The sequence below is a fragment of the Manacus vitellinus genome, unplaced genomic scaffold, assembly GCF_001715985.3.
Source record: "Manacus vitellinus isolate BGI_N305 unplaced genomic scaffold, ASM171598v3 scaffold_15_pilon, whole genome shotgun sequence".
Lineage (NCBI taxonomy): Eukaryota > Metazoa > Chordata > Aves > Passeriformes > Pipridae > Manacus > Manacus vitellinus.
The window spans coordinates 7,581,062-7,600,239 of NW_021939122.1; the positions used below are offsets into that span (position 1 = coordinate 7,581,062).

Genomic DNA, 19,178 nt, shown 5'->3' on the forward strand with positions numbered 1-19,178 from the left:
TCCAGTTTTTAAGTAAGCCTGCCCACAAAACAAAGACGTTAGGAACTTTTTCATGATGATTCAGAAGCATTAGTTTCATTAGTAGCCTATTTCCTCCTCTGAAAGCATCGCATGTGGCTCCCTGCTGCAACTCTCCATGCTTTGATAGCCCTGTACAATGCTGCTTGAACTCCATGCCACAAGGCAACACTGTAAAGAAGCTGAAAGCAAAGAGAACACTGAAAGAGAATTATCTTGACTGAAAGAGTCAAATTGCCAAAAACACCCCCAAAAACACTCACACACACACACACACGCGCACACACGTCTGAAGCCACTTTTCACAATGGAAGGTTATCAGTGGCATTTGATAGGGGCATACACTAAAACTTGTGCTGTTCAACATATTTTAAAAGTGGTCTAGAGAGCAATGAGGAACAAACATAACTGGCATACAAAGTTAGTCAAAAGAGAATAAAAAATTAACAGCATAGCAATGCTGAAGAGACTTACGCCCAATGACTAAAGAAAAAGTGGTAGATGAAGTTTAAATTAAAAAAATAAAATTACACAAATGAAAGGGGGTAAAACAGAAACACTTGAGTATTCAGACAATGATAGGCTCCAAATTAGCTACTTTAAGACAAGACTGTGGAGGGACAGTGGATGGTTCCTTAAAATTGAGTTCCATGCTCACAAAAATGAAATATTAAGAGCTGTTAGTAAAGGAAATCAGAACACAAAATTTATCAACATGCCATCACAAATTCATTGAGCAACAACACTCTGAATACCACATGAAGATCTGACCATTCAGTCCTAAAATTAGAACCATAAGAAGATTAAAAACACATAATGAAACAGTGAAAGCAAGAGATAGTGTCTTCCATAAGAAAGGAGATTAAGTATTAGGACCTTCTGTCTTGGAAAGAGCACAAGGGAGATGTGGCAAAAATTTATTAAAAAATAAAATCAAAACCCACACCCACCAAAAGCACTAGTAATTATTTCCCATTCCTCGTAAAGCCAAAAGCTAGATGGGACCCCATGAAGTAAACAGATGGCAGTTTGGTACATTTCTTGGTTTTGTTTTATTGGGGTTTTTTTGGGCTCTGTGGATGTGTTGATGATTAAAAATATAAAAAAAAGAAGCAATTCTTCTACTGACAGAGTGCTGTCCAGCTAAAAGACCTGTGTATTAAAAAAATTATATAAATTCATTCAGAGCAGATAAAAGAGATTAGTTACCACATAATAGTAAAGGATGCAATGTGCAGATATAAACAAGGGTCTAAACGTTTGGTTTTGTGGTGGGGTTTTTGTGTGGGGGTTTGATGGGGTTTTTTAACTGCTAGAAGTTGGAAAGGTGTACGAATGGAACAATCCATCCATATTTAACATGCCTAAATAAAAAAATGTAACAAGCATCTGATAGGAGTCTGAGGCAGGATAATGCCTCAAGTGTATTTTTCTTCTTTCTGACCTAATGCAAAGGTTCCTATAACTATCAAAACATTTAACACAATACACAATTTGAACTTGCCACGCTATGCAAACAATCCAAGCAAAATAAAATTTGTACTCAAAATAAAATTTGTCATGGTATAGTAAAACCTATTAGTAACTACAAGGTAGTTGAGAGTAATAATTTTTATTACAAAGGTGTTAATATCTATGTATTACAGCTTGAGAGCAACTGAACAGCCCTAGGCTGAAGCTCAATGCTTCAAGGAGATCTTTACAGTTAACTTTTCTCCCCTCTTGCCTACCTTTGAAGCTCAAAGTACCTTTCACTTTGCATCAAAGCATACAAATAACACATTAAATATATGCATATTTACCAAGGCCAGTTACACACCTACTATGCCAGCACTGTGTTGTTTCTAAATCTCACTGTGTTGTTTCTAAAGGTTTTAAGCTCGTGGTAAATAACTTACCTCATTCAGTGCACACATGCGAGCAATAGAACCTATGTTGTTGGTGATGGTGACCAAAGTAGCTCTGGCCAAGTCCTCTTTACTGATGGAATCTCTCTTTTCTTTACTCATCATATGACCAAAGCTGTGTGAGGAAGATATCTTTTAATATGAGATATTTAGGAGTGCTAAAAGCCCTTAAAATTTTGTAATTTAATAAGCTTGGCTTAGACTTGGTATCCATTGATTTGTGACAGATTTGAAATGTGAAAAGTGATCTCATTAGAAAGGTAGAACAATGAGTAAGGACACTTCTAAAATAATTGTAACTTAAATAGAAGGAAAATATGTCAAGCATTGCTTATACCCGTTTAAAAAAAAAAAAAAAGAGTAAGAAGTGAGAGATCTAAGGACAAACCACATGATACATCGAGTGACATAACCACATGGACTTAGTACATAGTCCAGGGATTATGCACTCAGTTTAGCATGCACAGGAAGTTTCCCAATGGACTCCTTAAAAACAGCTCAGTTAACACATACCTTGATGCTACAGCAGACCCCTGAAGGCCAAACCGCTCATAGTCTCCTCCATAAATATCTTTCACCAGCTTATCCACGTTGGTGCTGTCTCCTTTTGCAGCCATTTCTAGCGCTTCTTCAAATGTCTCACAGCCAGTGAGCAGACAGCACAGGCCCAGGAACGTTCCTCCTCCAAGACTAGAAAAGCACAGTCCCTTCAGACCAGCAGCTCGAACCAGCTTTTACCACAACTCTTCAGACCCCCACTTGCAACAAGGTCTATGGAGGTACCAACCGTGTCTTGTAACTCCCTTAAAGGAGTGAAGACAGATACTCTAAATTGAGTTGCTATTTAACTCAAGTGTCATGCAGTGTGGTTTTAACTGAACTACTCTTAAGTCTTTAATACTTAAATAGGAGAAATTATACTAAATAAAGGGTTAGCTAAGAATGAAGTCCAATCCAACACTACAGATACCACTTTGCTATTTGTAGCACTCTTAACAATTTTCCTTGTGCAAGAATAATTAGCCAGAAGAGCACTCAAATCAGTGATGAAAGAATAAACAGTGAACAAAGTTAAATATCTATACAGGGGCAGGCAGCCAAGACAGATCTAGCCAGTGGCAGGAAGCCACTGGTTGGTTCCTGTTCAAAGCAAGGCTAGTATCAGTCCTGAATGTTCCTTCCCTGCAAGAACTCTGAGCAAGGAGCAGTCACTTTAGTATCTTGTAAAGGCTCAAGTACAGTATTTACTGACTATATAAATTTAGCAGGGAAGATTTAGCTGTGCATAACAGGTTGCCAACCCATTAAAATTCTACTTTGGATTCTTCAGTCTTAACAGACATGAACTTCAACTTACTAACCTCTACATCCTTCCTCATTCTTTCTTAGCCCCTGAGAAAGTTAGCTTATTGCACTGACTGCAGTCACACCAACTGGAGCCACTGTAAACAAGAGGATCAGTGAGACACCACGCTTGCACTTCATGAAAAAGCACGGGAGGTCAGATAGGAACACCATTTAGTCTGTGCTCTTGGACTATCGGGCTTTTTAGAACACATCTAGTAGCACTGTAATATACTCAGGGTCTGAACAATAGAAAGCTCTCCACATCAGCCACAAGACATCACTTATAACAAGTCAACAACCCACTGCAGTCACGTTTTTCCTTACACAGTGGAAAGGATCAGAAGCACATCTACAGATGCCAAAACTATTGTGCTTGAAAAACAACCAGAACTGCAAGAAGACCGATACTTCTCTCATTCAACTTGTGTCCATCTGTACTGTATACAAAAAAATGGCTCATGGCTACCATTGTGACAAAGATATGCCTAGATAAGGCAACAGAAGACACATGTGCAGTCATGTGCAATATACAGGAGAAAGCTTAATATGTACCATGCACTGAAGAACAGAATGCAGGTTTGGAAGGAACTATAGGGACTCCAAGAAGCTTCTTCAGTTGTTGTTTTGAAAGGTGATTTTTTTTTAGGTTTCTGTTTTGGTGGTTTGTTTGCTTTTCTTTTTACTATTACTAGATTATGAAAAATGAAGTATATCAATTCAGTTTGCATGTATGAGAAAAAAGTTGGATAGAGTTATTGGTATTTTTGCTACATCTCTGGATGGACACAACTGTAACTAAAAGCTTTCCTAAAAGTTAGCACTGTTTCCAAATCTTCAGAGCTAACTTAACCATGCTTCAGGCTGGTTTTTTGACCTTAAGAACAAAATTTTGCATCCACTCTACTGAACTCCTGAATTCCTAAACAGAGCAGGCACATCTAAATCCCTTACTGAACATAGGCCAGAGACCATTTCAACTCAGCTGTACCCTATAAATCAGTTCAGACAGCACTAGCTGACTGAGGCTAAAATCACACTGAGGACAAAGTAACAATGAATTCAGACAACCAGATTCTAGTCTTTACACACTGGCATTCCTTAACTTACCAGTACAGTCCAAAGACAGGTGCAATCAGTAAGGAAACAAGGGATCTAGTGAGATTCCTGTGTCAAAATAAAGTCTACACAGTTTTCCTACATGCTGGGCATATCCTAACTACTAAGCCCTAACATATTTCATTGATCAGCCTGTTCCAGGGGATCAAAGCCAGGGAGAGAAGATTCATTTCCTGGGACAGCTTGATTTCAGTAATTCACAGCAAGAGATGGGAACTAGGTAAGAACACCAACAAGAGACTAAAGCAGATCTAAAGCTGAATAGATCAATGATTTCCCTTATGTAGACCCCACTCTGAAGGAATCCTGTGATGTTTTCAGCCTTGCTACTGGCTTTTAAAAGAAATGGAAAGACAAACACAATTTAGGGCTGCACCTACTGCTCACACTGTCTAGTTCTACCTGTTCAATTACTAAAGAGAAAAGAAAAGAGAATTAAAAGAAACAAAATTAAATTTACCTGGATCCTGTAACTCTCTTATAATTGTCCTTGGAATACACAGCTAGGATGCTGACCCCTGAGCCTATGTTAACCAGCAGCATAGGATATGGATTATCAAGGCAGTAAGGCTTTTTCTGGCACTGTTCAGGATCTGTGGGATTTTCAAAGTAATAGCACTCTGGTTGGCCATTGAAACCAACAGAATCAACAAAAAGGAGGCCCTGGATCAAACAGTCCAATTCATCCAGTTTGTGGAGCTGTAGGTCAGCAATCTGGAAGAGAAAAACAAGAAATGAATAAATAAACATTTCCTAGTATAATACAACACTAAGAAGGACAAAAGGCTCTGCTGAAGCACTTTGATCACTTTAATAGTAACACATTATCCTATTTAAACAGTACAAAGATCTAAGCATGAAGTCTGAAATAAAAGTTTGCTATCTGCCTGACAGCAGGTACCTCCCAGAGCAATGATGTGCTATGCAGTAATGCCATTTAGTTCCCGTGCCTTTGAGACATTCTCTGCTCTGCAAGCAGGAAATATTTCTCCCCCTCAGCATTCTACAGCAATAAATTTATTTCCCCTCATTGCCCAAGAGGAGCTGAAGCTTTTGGGGAGTATCTGACACATGCCTACACATCACCATTCCTCAGGATGCAAAGTACTTTAGCTCATCATCCAACTACATTTCCCATCAATTTAGTGAAATTTTCAATAGAAGCTTTAAGATGTGCATGGTATGTTAATATGCATTAAATACACAGTGAATTATGTTTAAAAGATGTGCATTTTTTTTTTAGTATGTCACCAGTAATCTGAGAGTTATTTCTTTAAATTACCATGAGCACTTTAAAATGTTTTATGAAAAACAGGGTATTCACTATGTTTGGTGAAAAAACATACAAAAAAACCCAAACAGAAAGATTGGCAGGCCCATGCCCCCAGCAAAATGTTCATAAATATAAAATGTTTGTAAAAATACAGTTGTAGCAGAAGACAGAAAATAAAAAAAAAAAGCTTACAAAGGACTTTCCCTCTGAGATTTCATAGGTCACAAAAACTGTGCTTAAGCAGACATGTCTACTTGCCATAGCATTCTGTTCACTAGAATTAGAAATCACATCCGTTTCTAAAGACAGAATACAGTGACAATCTGTAGAAAGTCTCCATTCCAGTTTTAGGTAGAGGAGAGGGAGCAAAAAAACCTGTAAATTTCCCCATTCAAATCTTGAGGTCATTTGCATCCTCACACATGCAAAGTCCATCTCACATAACTCTACTTTCTAGTAAAAAAAAGCAACAGTACTACAAACAATAGAGTTATACAGTAGAGAGCTGGTTCTCAAACATTTGCATATTGCAGGATGTTTTTATAACAGCTAATGGAGAAATCTTAAATGGGTAACTATGTCCTATTTTTAATACTGGAAGCTATATTAAATCACTGTAAAGAGGAAAGATATTTTTATGGAACAGGCATGGCCAATAGGTTACATTCTTTGGAGTTATTTAAATCTCTCCCATGAAGTCTTTTCTCTACTTGTACATTGGTCCAGCTTGCCATAACTGAAAGCCAGCTCACTCTTTGGGTCTGCCTTTTTGTTCTACTTGCCAGTCCTCAAATCCTGGAACCATAGAAAAGAATTAAGACCAGAAAAACCAGCAGTCTCAAAGACTCAATATAGATCCAGTTGTTCATAGGACAAGAGAGACAGGTGGATATAATTTCTTCTTGTTTCTGTATTTCCTCTGGTAACTTTTGCAATCCCTTCATATTTTTTTCTTTGTCAGCACATGGCTACGCAAATTACAATCACAGAAATACAGCATAAAAGACTTGAACTAGAAACTGTTATACAAAGACAAGTCATTAGCAGACTTATGGTCCCTACTTGTCAAAACCTCTGTTCTTCTGTAAGACAAATACCTGGCCACAAGCTGTTTTTGTATGATCCATGCTACACTTTTACAAATAGGTAAGCACTAGTCAGAGGCCTTCCAAGACACAAACAAGCAATACAAATCCAATAGTAAAGCACTTCTGGTATCAGTGCAAAAACACAGACAAAATCCTTGATTCTACAAACTCTCCAGTCAGCCCACCAATTTTGTAAGAACAGAACAAAAGAAACTACTCAGATTCTTTCTCAAGCACTACACATAGAGGTTTTATTAGGTCCAGGCCTCCATGTATAAAAGACATACTAGAATTTGTTTTGCTTTTTATACCTCTGTGCTATATTTAACAGCTGATATACTGTAAGCAGAAAAGTTCTATTACTGCTTTCTTTCATGTATGATATTCATAGCAGAATGAAAAACTATTTCCCTGTGTTGTTGCAGCAGTCTGGTTTTAATTTCTGAAAAGAGCAAGACTGGCATTGGTATTCTATGTCAATTCACCTTCATTCAGAAAACCACAAGCTCTGCAGCCACCAGACACCCAAGGCTCCAAGAAGCTTAGTGAGCTACCACTGTTCTTGCTAAAGAGAAATTAGGGGAAAGTTGCAAGAAATGCGGTCACTCGATCTTGGACAATAAGCCATGATAGAGCCAGTGTCAGAATTCAGTCCCTTCCCATGCCTGCAGAACTGCCTTTTTGCTATTTGTTTCTTTGCTCACAATATCTCAAAGCAGCAAAACTGCATTGCAAAATAGATGTGCCTGAAGCCATTGTAATTAATTTGCAAGTAGGCAAACATTTCTTCCTGCTGCCATCACCTGACATACCACACACTACTTACCCTCAACTTTCAGCTGTACAAACTTCTCCTTGCAGGAACCAAAGTTTAGGTACAAATATGCAAAAAGAAAACCAGAAGCTGCATATAGAAGCACATTTAATTGGATGTTTTTCCTACAATATTTACAAAATGCATTTGCAGGTATTTCCCAGCTCTTTATAATTCCTAATGTGAAGGCAGACAGTATAATGTTCAGCTTACTCTACTCTTCACTCCTGTAACTATATTCAGCACAGTGTCTCTGTAGAAAAGTTATGTCAGAAAGTTGTGCTATGAGAGGAACAACTGCAGAGCAAAGTTGTATAGAGGACCCTGGAGGGAAAATTCATCATGGTTACAGGGAAATCATATGAACATTTTTTAAAAGAATAATTTTTCTGCATTATAGCCAGACTGTAATTTTTTTTTTTTTAAATACTGGGGAAGGGAACCAACCACTTCAGATCTCAAGAAACTCTCCAGGACCATCAAAATGAGGGACTTAGGACTTCAGCCGTGCTTACAAGCAGGTAAAAGTAGCCAACACTTCCTCCCATGGCAGTTCACACTGTTACATAGTTCTGGTGAGCACAGGAAAGTCTGAACCTGGATACAGTTACAAATCCATTTGTCTCTTGAACTTTCAATTAGAAATATGACTATTTTTCCAGTAAGAAACTGTTAGGAACATAACATCTTGCAAGTTTTTAATTATCAATTACAACAGCCTCATTTACTATATCAATCTGGCTTTTATGTCTTCTGGGCATTGCTCCAGTTTTTATTTCTTAGAATAGCTTACGATCTAGCTTTTCCTTCCATCTCCCTCCCATTACCTCTCCTCCACTTTCATAAAGACATACTTTGCTTTCTTTATATTTTGATTATTTTCACTTCAGCCCCCAACCCTGCTTCTTTATGGAGCTGGGAAACAAACCACTCACATTCAAACAAGACAAAGTCTAATGCAAGCACATATCCAGCATTCACTGAGGCTGAAGACAAGACTCACTCTGTAATCAGCTCTGGGCAAAAAAAGCACTTGGCTGGAATCCTTTGCAGAGGTCTGCCCTCTTGCCCAGCTAGCTGTAGGGATCTCTCCCCTCTCTTGACAGGGAAGAGATGCACATTGTTTCTCCCCACTTCCTCTGAAGAGCTTCCTAGCTTCTTGTTGTGATAGTTACAGAAGGTGTCATGGTTACTTTACGCATTCTCTGGATGCTGCATTCAACTCCAGTCCAGTCTACACACTACAGGCCAGCAGCTACGGCCTGAGCACAGCCTCCTCAAGCAAGAAGACTTTTGAGTGTCTTATGTTAACTTAAGTTACACAGCTTACTCATCCTACAACACAGGATGGTGAGTTTATTTGTTTTAAGATAAATACAATCTACAAGTCATCAGGCATTTGGTTCATACCGCAGTCAAGCCTTAGAATCAGCTAGTAACTGGCACAAGGAAATCACTATCCAACAGCCAAGCTCACTTTTAAAGCATTTTCATTACAGGTTATGGGGAAGGTCAAGGCCTGAGTTTGTGTTGGTAAGAGACTTCCTTCCTCTCCTGTCCGAAATGTTCTTGACTAAGTCAATGGGGTTCTTCTGGCCAACACCCTGCTCCCACTGAAATTAGCAGTAAAATTTCTTTCAAGACAAGTCAGGTTCTGCAGGTGTCTATTTAGAAAAGGATTACAAAGATCCCACCTTTGAGCCACTGCAATCAACACAATTTTTGCAATAGTGTGGGTTTTAGACAAAGGTCTGAATAGTTCTTTCTTCTCTCCCCCTCATGTATCCTTTACATTGAGTTGCTTCACAAAACTGAGGGGCAGCTTAAGAATTTGTTCCTCATTACATCAACAGCAAACTTCTGGGCAAGTAATGTACGTATGCTATCATGGAGAAGTCACAGAGCATGAAGAGATTCCTATCACAGATATACAAGCAAACAAGTCTAAGTACTCCTTACTTTTACAAAAGTGGTCATTTGAGTATTTATAGAATATGTGAAGTGACAGAACATGTTGGGGAAAGGAGGAAGGATTATCAGAATTAGGCATCAGATTCACCCATGCCTTAACACCGCTGTTACCTGAAAATAAAGACAGCCAGCCATAAAGACCAGTCATTCACAAAGGGAGCAAAAAAGAACAACCCCCCCCCAAGAAACCCAAAACAAAATGAAAATCAAGAAAAAAAACCCTAAGCTGGAAATAGTCCTTTCGGTGAATACTTTCTGATGCTCTCTTCAATGAACATTAAGTATATTCATATGGTTGGTAAAATATTCCTGTGGCCTAGTTTAATGAATAGAGTTAGTTTTCCTACTTCTAAGGGAAGCATTCAGATGTTAAGAATGAATCACATGATTTGCCAAGCTACTGATCATTACTGCTGGCAATCACCAAGCAAACCACAGAGACTTCTTCAGGTCTCCTCCTATCCAGCACTGCAGATCACACGAGGGAGGTCAAATAGCTAAACCTAGGTAGCTTTGTAGATTTAGTTGCCTTTTTATGGCACAGAAAACATGCTAAAGGTAAACAGAAGATGCCTCACCATTTTATGTTATTTCTTAATACACAAAAGCAACAGAGACGTCTAGATCAAACCTATTCAACCCGTTTAGGGGTTCAGGATTCGACAATGGAACAGGCAAGTGACAACAGGGTGTTTACTTGTCTATTTTAAGGAGAAAAAGCTTCTGCAATCTTAGAAGGCTTCCTTCTTTGGGATTTGAATGCTGTTTTGCAAGACTTTGGAGCATCTGTCCTAAATCTACGCAATTCTAGAAGTCACATAAGCATTGAGAAATACAATGAAAGATAAATAACTTAAAAGCATATATATAGGGAAATAAAGGGCCAGAACAAAAGCATGTTTGCTAGATCAAACCATGAGTTTCCTAGCATTGAGCCAGAATTTTTAAATGAAAATAACAACATTCACAAACATACCTTAGTTTTTCCACATTGCTTCTAAGTAATAAACAGGAACATTTAAAGTCTCCTCCATATAAGGCATTATACAATACTGAATCCTGCAACAGCCAGATTTAGACTTGGCACATATTCTCTACTTCTACAGGTGCATTAGTGATCAAATATTTGAAACAGACATTTCAGTGCTTCAGCAGTCCTGAAGCTGTTGTCCAGTGTCAATTTACAGTCAGCAGAACACACTGAGGTAGCCAGCTGCTGTTACAATGGCTAATGAAGTGTGACAATTCAAGTGCCAGTACCCAGAACACCCAGGCCTTTGAGAGAGATTAAGAAAGCAAACCTTCATGTAATGGATAGTATTTTTCTTCTGTAATTCTCCATGGATATTGAAGTTTGAGCCAAGAAACATTTGCTGTAAAGGACGGTGTGGAACTGGATAGCTGGAAGAGGTGTCCAAAGCACTCACTTAAGTGTGAGTGCACTTCACTGATTGCATTATGCAACAAAACTCCCCAGCCAGCCTTTACAGGGTTTTTCTTAAACTACCTGCAAGTGTTGTAGCACACTGAATGTTAACCAACCCTGCAGAGACATGGGATTTCACGCTGAAGTCCACCAGTCATTTGCTATGTGATCTTGTATATTTGCTCAACAGATAGAAAAACAGCCTGAACTTCAACTATGGTTCCAGTGCTGGATCAACTACACTGCAGCTGAGACAAGACTGGTCCCTCAGTGTAAGTTGCATATTTATGGCAGATGCAGCCAAAGCTACAGAGAGAAATGCTCAGCTGTAATAGCTACCAGGTAACTTCCAGTTCAGTTCTACAGCTGTGGGAGTGAGGGACACAAAATTACTTACAAAGTAGGCAACTGTATCTGGTATTACATGATGCAGATTCCCAGAACTGAAATCAAAAGCTAGTTGGTACCGTCATGCTTCCATACCTTGTTTCTCCCCCATGTTCCACCAAGACTCTTGACTTTACTCTGCTTGAATGTTAATACAAAGGGAAGTGAACCTGAATCAAATTTCCAGTCAGTATGGCTTCATTTCTTTTCCAATAGATAATCAGTTTGCAGGTGCCTGTATAGTGTCAAGGTTTCTGTGTTGTCATAACATACCCTCAGGTTGATTATGAAGCATTTGATCACCACAGCTGTACTCTAAAAAAACCCCACATTTACTAAATACATCCTGCACAGTAATACTTCAGTAGAATACCCTCTCCTCCTCTCTCCATGTTCTCAGCAATGCCACCAATTAACAAATGTGAATTGATTCTGTTAATCTTAACCAGTTAGGATAGACAAAAAACCCGCAGTTATTCTCCCTGCAAATTTTAATAGAAGGCTCCCATGATGCTTTTCCAAAGTACTTCCCCCTGATCCCATATGAACTGCTCACTTACCGTTCTAAAGTCCTCCTCAAACTTGTAAGCTCCACCTCCTGTGGCACAGAGTGTAGTGTGCAAACTGGAGAAGTTCTTTTCACTACCCATCTGTATGAACCTGTGCATGGCACAGCTGGGAAAGCGGATGAAGTGCAGGTTTCCTTTGCGTCCACACATAGTCAAATTTTTCAGTTCAAGGTGGACATCACGAATGCCAGTTTTACCATAGGCTGTATTAGAGGTCAAGTATTTCCTAATGCTTTTCAGGTTTTCCACCTCCTCCTGTTCCTCCTCTGCAGTAATGTCCTTAGGTTCAAAGTAGACCAGTTTAACCAATGTTCCACCGATATCCATTCCAAACCATGGGAACGCTAAGAACAAAGGGGATGGGGAGGAAGAAAGAGAAAGTCACTATAAATACACAGGCTAGCCATATCACTGAAATCATTTGTTGAATGACAGTTCACTGCAGTCACAGTACCAGCATCTGCTCCTGAAAGCTGGGGGTCACATGTCCATTTCACATTTATTGGACACCTAAGTTAAAGCTTCATAAAGCCTCAGCTGAGAAAATGAATAAAGAAAATCTCAAAATATTATTCTGCAGAGAAGCAGGTTTTAATAAAATGAAAACATTTTTTCCCCAGGAAATCATTTTACTCTTCAGTCAGCACCTCTTGACAAAGCACATTTACTGCATTTCACCCAATCGGCACCAATCGGCACCAATTGCGTTTCACCCAATTGGCACCAATTCTACCAATACACTAAGGGGGAGGAGGAACAAACAACCAAACAGAAAAACATTTCTCAAGTCATATTCCCACTGTGTAACATCTACAGTTGCCTTTCCAAGCCCAGTCAGAATTTCCAGTCACAAAGCTCTGTCTGAAGAGCAGCAATACAGAACTCTCATTATGCTGGAAGCCTCCAGACTTCAACCCACCAGAACCAGCAGCTCTGTTGGAACTGCACCCCTGGTATATAGTAGCCAAAAGTGAGTTGGCTTATGTTCAATATTTACCATTGACAGACCCGTCTTTTGACCATAGACTGATTCCCTTTGCTGGTATATGTGTTAGTCTATCATACAACCACAAGAGAAATGCCACTATTTGCTTCTCAGCATACATATATTTGCCCCAGCTGGCCTAGGTCCACCAAAGCCTTTGTTCTGTTAATAGCAAGAGAAAATGACTATGGAAAACATGCAGACAGAAGATTCTAACTGAATCAGGTTAGTCTGCATGCTCCACTTATATATGCATGCATACATTTTAAATTGTAAGCCAGGTAACTTTATGAAGCAATAAAAAGTGAGAATACAAAATCTATACACAGGCAGTGCAGAAGGAGGCAGCTAGCGATGTTTCTTAGAAAAAATAAATTAAAAGCACTGAGTATATGGCTAACATCTACGATACACTTCCAAAATAGCAGTTACACAGTCACCTCCCTGCTTTTAGAGAGAATCAGGTAGACTTGCTAGAAACGTGATTCTACCAACTAAGGCATCCCAGCTTAGTGTTGATGCAAACTTGAAACCATGCGCATAACTGATTTTTCTGCCAGTGAACCTAAAAGCAAACAACTTGGAGTAAAGATATTAATAAGTATAGGAGGTACTGATCACACTGTCCTTCCTCATGTGATCACAGATCACTATTAAATTACTCAGCATCAGACTGAAAGAAGCTTAGAGTCTTTTTTTTCTTACCACAAGGGTCTCAGCATCATTCTTGTCTGGTTGAGTAATTCGAAAGTCACAATTTTTAACACACCCTCCCTGCTCAAAGTCACATTTTTTAACACACCCTCCCTGCTCAAACCAATCCTTGAGTGTCAGATGTTTAAAACAGTTATTTCACTCCATTGCTGGATGCCAAGTAATTGAATCATCAGTTTCTGCCGCACTTTCCCTAAGGACAAGCCAGGCATAATGCACAAGCAATGAAGTAGCTTGCTTACAGTTCAGTTTTTCTAAGAGTACCTAAGAGCATCTGTTGTAAGGTCTAATTTTTTTTCCATGGTGTAGAAGCTGCAAGACACTGAAATTAAGTCTAATTTGCAGTATGGGAAGATACATCATCCCACGCAGATACATTAGAGCTCCCTGAAATGGGAAGAATTCAAAACAAGTGTTTTTAAAACAGGCTTTATTTTAAAGAGGAAAAATATGATACCATAGACTAACCTGTAAGTCAAACATTTTGGAAGCACAAGGTAAATATTTATGCAAAAGCTGTCTGGTCCACACTGCACAACATTCTAATGCAGTGGAGCTCAGGACGCCAATCCCATTGCGATTTACACAAATCTTTATTTAAGTGACTGAGAACTTTAATTACCTGTCCCACTGGAACAGTAAGGCTCCTCCTCAGATATATCTTAACTAGGCAAGCAGGAAGCTTAATTTTAAAAGCAGCATGGTTGGACTATGGGATACAGAATCAGCCCGTAGCTAAGTGTAAGCCAACTTCCGATATTTTTCATTAAGGGCATAAAATTTGCAACACTCTACCCTGCACCAACAGTTGCTTTAAAGCTGTAGTGTAGCTTTCATCTGTAAGAGAGGGAAAAAGCATTCCATCTTCCTATTCAAACACAAGACCAGCAATAAAAGTGTGAAGTACTAACAGCTGAGAGTTATTCATGAATGACTGCCAAGACATTTAATTTCATATCTTAAGATTTTGAGGAGTTGTAACTAAATCATTCACAAAGAATTAAGTACTGTAGAAAATAACTATGAAGTTATTTCAAGTCTGTATAATTCTTGGGATAGCAACATACAATGTTTGCATTTAAAAAGCAAGCAGAAATACTAGGACACTTTTTTTTTTTTAGTTTATTTTCTCTAGGAATCTAAGTTCCTTTCATTTTGTTTCTTGTGAGCCAAATGGAGAGCTGCAGAAAGAAAGGAACTTTGCTTTCAGAACAGTGGCAGTTTTCTTCAGCATATATAAAGAGCCCAAGATCAGTCAGCAAAAACGGGTATTTCAGTTATGCAGAACAGCACCTTAATTTTCTTCACAGCTTTTAGCACCAACTATCTGTTGGAATCACTTGCAATAAAAACAACAACTATCTTGATTGGTTGACCAATTAGGAAAAAAAACAAGTCTCAAGGTTCCTGAAATTCACTCTGAAATTCACATAACTTCTGTACAACAGGAGTGACAGTAAACACACTTCTGTATTCCAGTCATCATTTTAAAAAAACATTCATTGTATCTTTCGTTACTATCAATATGTTCCAAAACTGAAACACCATCAGTTCTTTTCAGTATCCAGATAATTCATCTCAGCTGGTACCTATACACTTCAACTTTCCTAACGCCAGTGAATGAGGTGCTCATGGGAATGTGCAGGCAGACTGGAAGGCGCTCCTGGGCTTTGCTGCCTCTCTGAATACATGGAATAAGATGATTCAGAGGCCATCAAAATTATCAGAGCTCCCAGTACTACAACCAGGGGGTATCAAAGAATGAAAAGTATAGATAAGGTCTCTACAGACTTGCAGGAAAATGGGAGAAAAATTGTGGAGGTAGTTTTTTATTGGTTTTGCTTGTTTGGGTTTTTTATTGGTTTGCTTTAAACTGAAAGTCCAGCATTTCATTGATAACCTGAATAAATATCCAGTTTCTTGAATTATAAAAAGCCAGGAAAGCAAGGAGGGGAAAGTAAAATCCATCACAGACCATCTTAGGCTGATTGCAGTTAGTCAAAATTGTATGATTTACTAAGAGCAATGAAGACACTGGATATGTTGCAGAAATGCTTTTTAACTAAAGTTGTCTGATGAGGCTCATGAGCTGATTTCTCTCTTTTCAGGAGTAGGTATGCAACATACTTATAGGATCAACAGAAGTTATTACTGTGGCAAAACCAGAACTATTCGACTGTATTGCTACACAGCAGTAAGTCATAAAAAATAACGCCATAAAATCTACTTCTAGGTCCCAGCATCAACATGATCCATGTTTTCTTAAAAGACTACCATAAGTCAAAGACTCTGCTTGTCTTCTTAAGAAAATGAATTCTCTTTATGTTAAGAAACTGTAGGTAAGTGATAACTACTTACGGGTTTGTTACCTTGAGATAAAAATCTGTACTAGTCCAAAATATAGCTAAGAAGCATGTGACAATGCAAACAGAAGGTATCTACAGCATTGCATAACTAGGTAATCTGATGCACACCAACAGCTGTGCTATCTGGGGCAAAGGTTCACTCATGAGAAATTCCATGACACATTTTACCTAGTTTCTGCATCAACTTGCAAGAGTATGAACCTATCAGGCTATTTCTACAAGGCATTATTACATTCAGATTTCAACACACCGGATTTTTAAAAATCTTACCATTAGCTTACAATATAAGGATATAAGGAGGGCATGTGGAAGTTAAATATCAAATCACAACATTCTCATCACAGATAAGAGCTCAGGGGAAGCAAGAATCAAAGGGAACTCCTAGGTCATCAAGTAACATTTACCCCCATTAAGAGGATAACCAAGGGTAATCCTTTTCATACATTTAAACAACTACCACACAAGGTTAGCTGAATCTTTTTACTCCTCAACTCTTAGAAAGAGGTTGTGCCTGAATCCTTCTGGTTAGAACTTTCTTCTTTCTACCTGGGCCCTAGATTTATTCATGACCAACCTGCAGCAGTTTCTTCTTTGGCCAAAACTGTTTCAGCTTGTATATCTCTCTTACAAGACCTGTATTTCCTCAAATAAGGGACAGTATCTCTATTTTTTTAATCAGTAATTTGAATGGGGGTGTCAATACTCTGATATCTTAGTCATAGATAGATTAGATATCTTAGGTTCAGCTGCTTTTCTTTCTGAGCACACCTATGTTGAAATCCTATTACTTCATTTACATTTAATTTGCATTGCTTGACATTGATGGTCTAAGAACTTTTTTAATTGGATCCGGTAGAGGTGAGAGAGCCAAGAACAGTAACAGGGAAAAAAAATCAAGAGACACACATAAAATGGCATAGTATTCTCACAGCCTCTGAAAGCTGATTTTTATTAAAAACAGAAACTGATAATAGTTTACATATCTTTTTCAATTACTTCTTCCTGTTTTAAAAACACATAAAATGGAAGATTTTTTAAATTTTGAATAAAAATAGAATATGTAGTTCAAAAAATTAATTATATCTTCTTAGTAATGGAAGTTTGTTCAAACCTTACAAAGCTAGAGCTAAATAAATCATGTACATGTATCAGGTGAAGCCTTCCAGGTAATCTTCAGCAACAAGGGCTTATTTAATGTCTACCTCCTCACCAGAAGAAAAAAAACCACATCACAAAACCTCCCAAACAAAAAAACCCAAACCAATCAAACCCAAAAAAATTCAAACTCAAAAGCACAGAGCTGTTTGTTAAACAGGCACAACCATCCACACATATTGACACAAAACTTATCCACACAAAACTGACACAAGCCTAACACCCCTGACAGCCCATCTAGTTAAACTAAAGGAAAAACAAAGACAAGATTCTCAGCAGAAGTATCACTAGGTGAGTCTTCTCTCACCACAGGCTTGTCAGCAAAGCACACTGGTTTCACAGGGAATCTTCCCTTCTCAGAAGGGAAAAAGACTTGGGAATATAGAATATTAAAAGAATAACTGCTACAGAAAGATAGGTTTCATTTGGGAAATGCCAATTATCTCATTATCTTCACCACCACACAAAGCAAACCCCACAATCTATACTGAAGTCTCACATGCCATGTGGCAACTGCACTTCATTTTGCAATGTGTCCTTAAGCACAGAACAAACATCTGCAAAGGCCAGGATTAAAAAAAACAGTAAAATGGTACTGTGTAGTATTCACTAGAGGAGGATGCAGTGGAAAACTATGCAGTACTAGAACAATTTGAGTAATAGTTCAAGAATTTTTAAAGCTAGTGACAATGTCCTGTCATAATTTCCTGCACAACTAATAATTTCGAATTTATTCTGGTAAAAAATAAACTATATAAATTAAAAAGTATAATTGCAAGCATTCATGCATTTTAATTAGCAAAGAAAATGCCCACAAAATAGTTCGACAAAGCACTTCCCATTGTCATTTCATGAAAACCCCACAACTGAAGATTCAGTTGTCATTCATCTTAAGCAATGGAGTCAATCACCTACAATTTTACTCTGATGGGTTCTTTTTCCCCTCAAGATTGGATGGAAAACCCAAAATCCTCATTCTTTCACAATCAAGTGATTACACGAATATCTAAAAGCTTTATTCTTTGCTTCAAAATAGGTTTTACTATTATGGAGAGTTTGATATGCAAGTGCTGACTCTTCTTAGTTACACCAAATTATAATGTAAGCTCGTCCAAGTTCTGCAGGTTTTGTTCATGAATGAAAACGTGAAGCTGGTCAAAGACTACAAAACCAGTTTGTGACAGAGAATGATCTGGTCATCGATATGTTAAATTTCATAGAGGACTAAATTAACTATCAACAGGTAACGCAAGCAGTACTTGATTAATCAATCAGAGAACATTCTAAGGGAAAGTGGTGTGTGTAGCTGAGCAAAAACATTTAAAGAGCCAGAAAAGGCACTGGCTAATGTGCAGTCCTGCATTAAGCTGCAGCTCTTCAAGGCTGTTTCTGAATATTTTGTTCTGCTTATACAGACAAGTTTTTTAAATGTTCATTTCAAAACAAAGAAAAAAACCCCAAAGTAGGTGAATGCACACTACTTCCTACTGAGTAGAAACATCTTTAAGTCTTGGCAGCGGGCAGCTCTGATCCTGACTACCCCTGATTACCCTTTTGGAACATGCTGAATTTTTAAAAAAGAAGCAAACATTTGTTGCCTTTATTTGAAGGGCTAGCAAAGTGAGAGTGCAAAGAAATTCAGTACTTTTTCCATCAGATTGTTTTACTTCTAGAGTTTACTATGGAATTATTCAATACCTCCACACTTACAAATAAGAAGTTAGCTATAATCAAGTAAAACTATTAATCAACAAGTCGTATAAAATTAAGCATATCACAAATATGGGTGTTTGAATTTCGCAGCCTTAAAACCAAGCCTGAAAATAGACAGCCAGGTCACTAACACCTCCTAAACCAACTAACCAAAAGATACAGGAGATGCTTCTGAGGAGCATATTACAAATGTAACGTGTTTGCAACATATTTTTCCCCCCAGTCAGAATAGCTTGCCCTGGGTTTCCAGATCTACTTGTTTCTTAATTCTAACAACGTCTGGAAAACGAGCACCGACTAAGCGCGCAGAGCCTTCCCACGCTCCAGAG

General features: G+C 38.3%; 1 protein-coding gene across 3 annotated transcripts in view; it reads right to left on the reverse strand.

Annotated features, from left to right (window-relative positions):
- Positions 1 to 19,178, reverse strand: part of PANK1 (pantothenate kinase 1) — a 35,316-nt gene that overhangs the window by 4,876 nt on the left and 11,262 nt on the right. For all 3 annotated transcript variants that reach the window (XM_018069150.1, XM_018069148.2, XM_018069147.1), the window contains exons 3-6: positions 11,908 to 12,260; positions 4,849 to 5,102; positions 2,439 to 2,615; positions 1,917 to 2,040 (exon numbers count right to left, since the gene is read on the reverse strand). In XM_018069150.1, coding sequence (XP_017924639.1) covers positions 1,917 to 2,040; positions 2,439 to 2,615; positions 4,849 to 5,102; positions 11,908 to 12,243 — 891 coding nt within the window. In that variant the 5' untranslated portion in view covers positions 12,244 to 12,260. The remainder of the gene's footprint in view (positions 1 to 1,916; positions 2,041 to 2,438; positions 2,616 to 4,848; positions 5,103 to 11,907; positions 12,261 to 19,178) is intronic.